The sequence below is a fragment of the Tupaia chinensis genome, unplaced genomic scaffold (genome assembly GCF_000334495.1).
Source record: "Tupaia chinensis unplaced genomic scaffold, TupChi_1.0 Scaffold000098_3, whole genome shotgun sequence".
Taxonomy (NCBI): domain Eukaryota; kingdom Metazoa; phylum Chordata; class Mammalia; order Scandentia; family Tupaiidae; genus Tupaia; species Tupaia belangeri.
This window is the reverse complement of record NW_006159562.1, coordinates 1,020,282-1,021,243: the sequence shown is the minus strand read 5'-3', so window position 1 is coordinate 1,021,243 and position 962 is coordinate 1,020,282. Positions and strand designations below refer to the sequence as shown.

At 67.6% G+C, this 962-nt stretch overlaps 1 protein-coding gene across 1 annotated transcript in view; it reads left to right on the top strand.

The window, feature by feature from the left end:
• Window positions 1–848: 848 nt before the first annotated feature.
• Window positions 849–962, top strand: part of POU4F2 (POU class 4 homeobox 2) — a 1,554-nt gene continuing 1,440 nt past the window's right edge. The window contains 1 exon segment of the mRNA XM_006143477.1: window positions 849–959. Coding sequence (XP_006143539.1) covers window positions 849–959 — 111 coding nt within the window.

Here is a 962-nt window from a genome sequence, read left to right as displayed (position 1 = left end):
AGAGCTGCGAGAAATCGAGTGAGAGAAAGCCCTGCAGCCCAGTCGACCCCATGTCTCTCCGGTTCCAGGCTTCTGCCGGGCCGAAGGAGCGCAGAGCCAAACGCCGACCTCCGCGCGCATCAGGGCGGGAGCGCAGAGTAGGGCGCTGAGAACCCGGGTTGGCAGCCCTGGTTGTGTCTTTGGCGGGGTCGGGAGCTAGGGATCAGGGTCACCTGAGCTGAAGCGGGGGGGCCTAGGCCTGGAACTTTGGGCTAACCAGGAGGCGGGGTAGGAGGCAGCCAGGTAAGTGGTGCTCGAAGTAACCCGGGGAAAAAACCCGCTCGCAGCTGGCTTGGGCCGCAACTTTACTTGGGAGTTTCTTCTCCTGGCGAAGCAGAGACCCAGTCGAAGCGGGAGGGTCTGGAGGCCGCCCCTTAGGTAGGCACTGCCTGGCGACTGTTGGGTGCGGTTGGTCGCCGGCCGCGAATGTAAGGAGGAGCCGCCGGGCGGACGCCGCGAAGCGGCGGCAGCAGCAGAGAGCGGGTGGGGGCAGAAAGGGGAGGTGCAGGGCGCGGCGGGGAAGCGGGAGACGGGTGCCGGGGGAGCAGAAAGGAGCAAAGGGAGAAGGGGCGACGCTAGAAACCGAGCTGGAGCAGGCGCTTCTTGACGGCACCTGCCCAGACTGACCTCGGAGGCGCGGGAGGAGCGCCGAGCCGGGACTAGGCGCACGGAACCAGGAGGCGGCGGCTGGTGAGCGCAACTTCGCTCTGCCCTTTTCGGCTCCGGCTTCCGCCTGGCACTTCTCGGGAGGGTCCCGGCAGTCGGGGCCAGTGAGTGCACTGCGGTCCAGCGCCCCGGCGGGCGGGAAGATGATGATGATGTCCCTGAACAGCAAGCAGGCGTTCAGCATGCCGCACGGCGGCAGCCTGCACGTGGAGCCCAAGTACTCGGCTCTGTACAGCGCCTCGCCCGGCGCCTCCGCG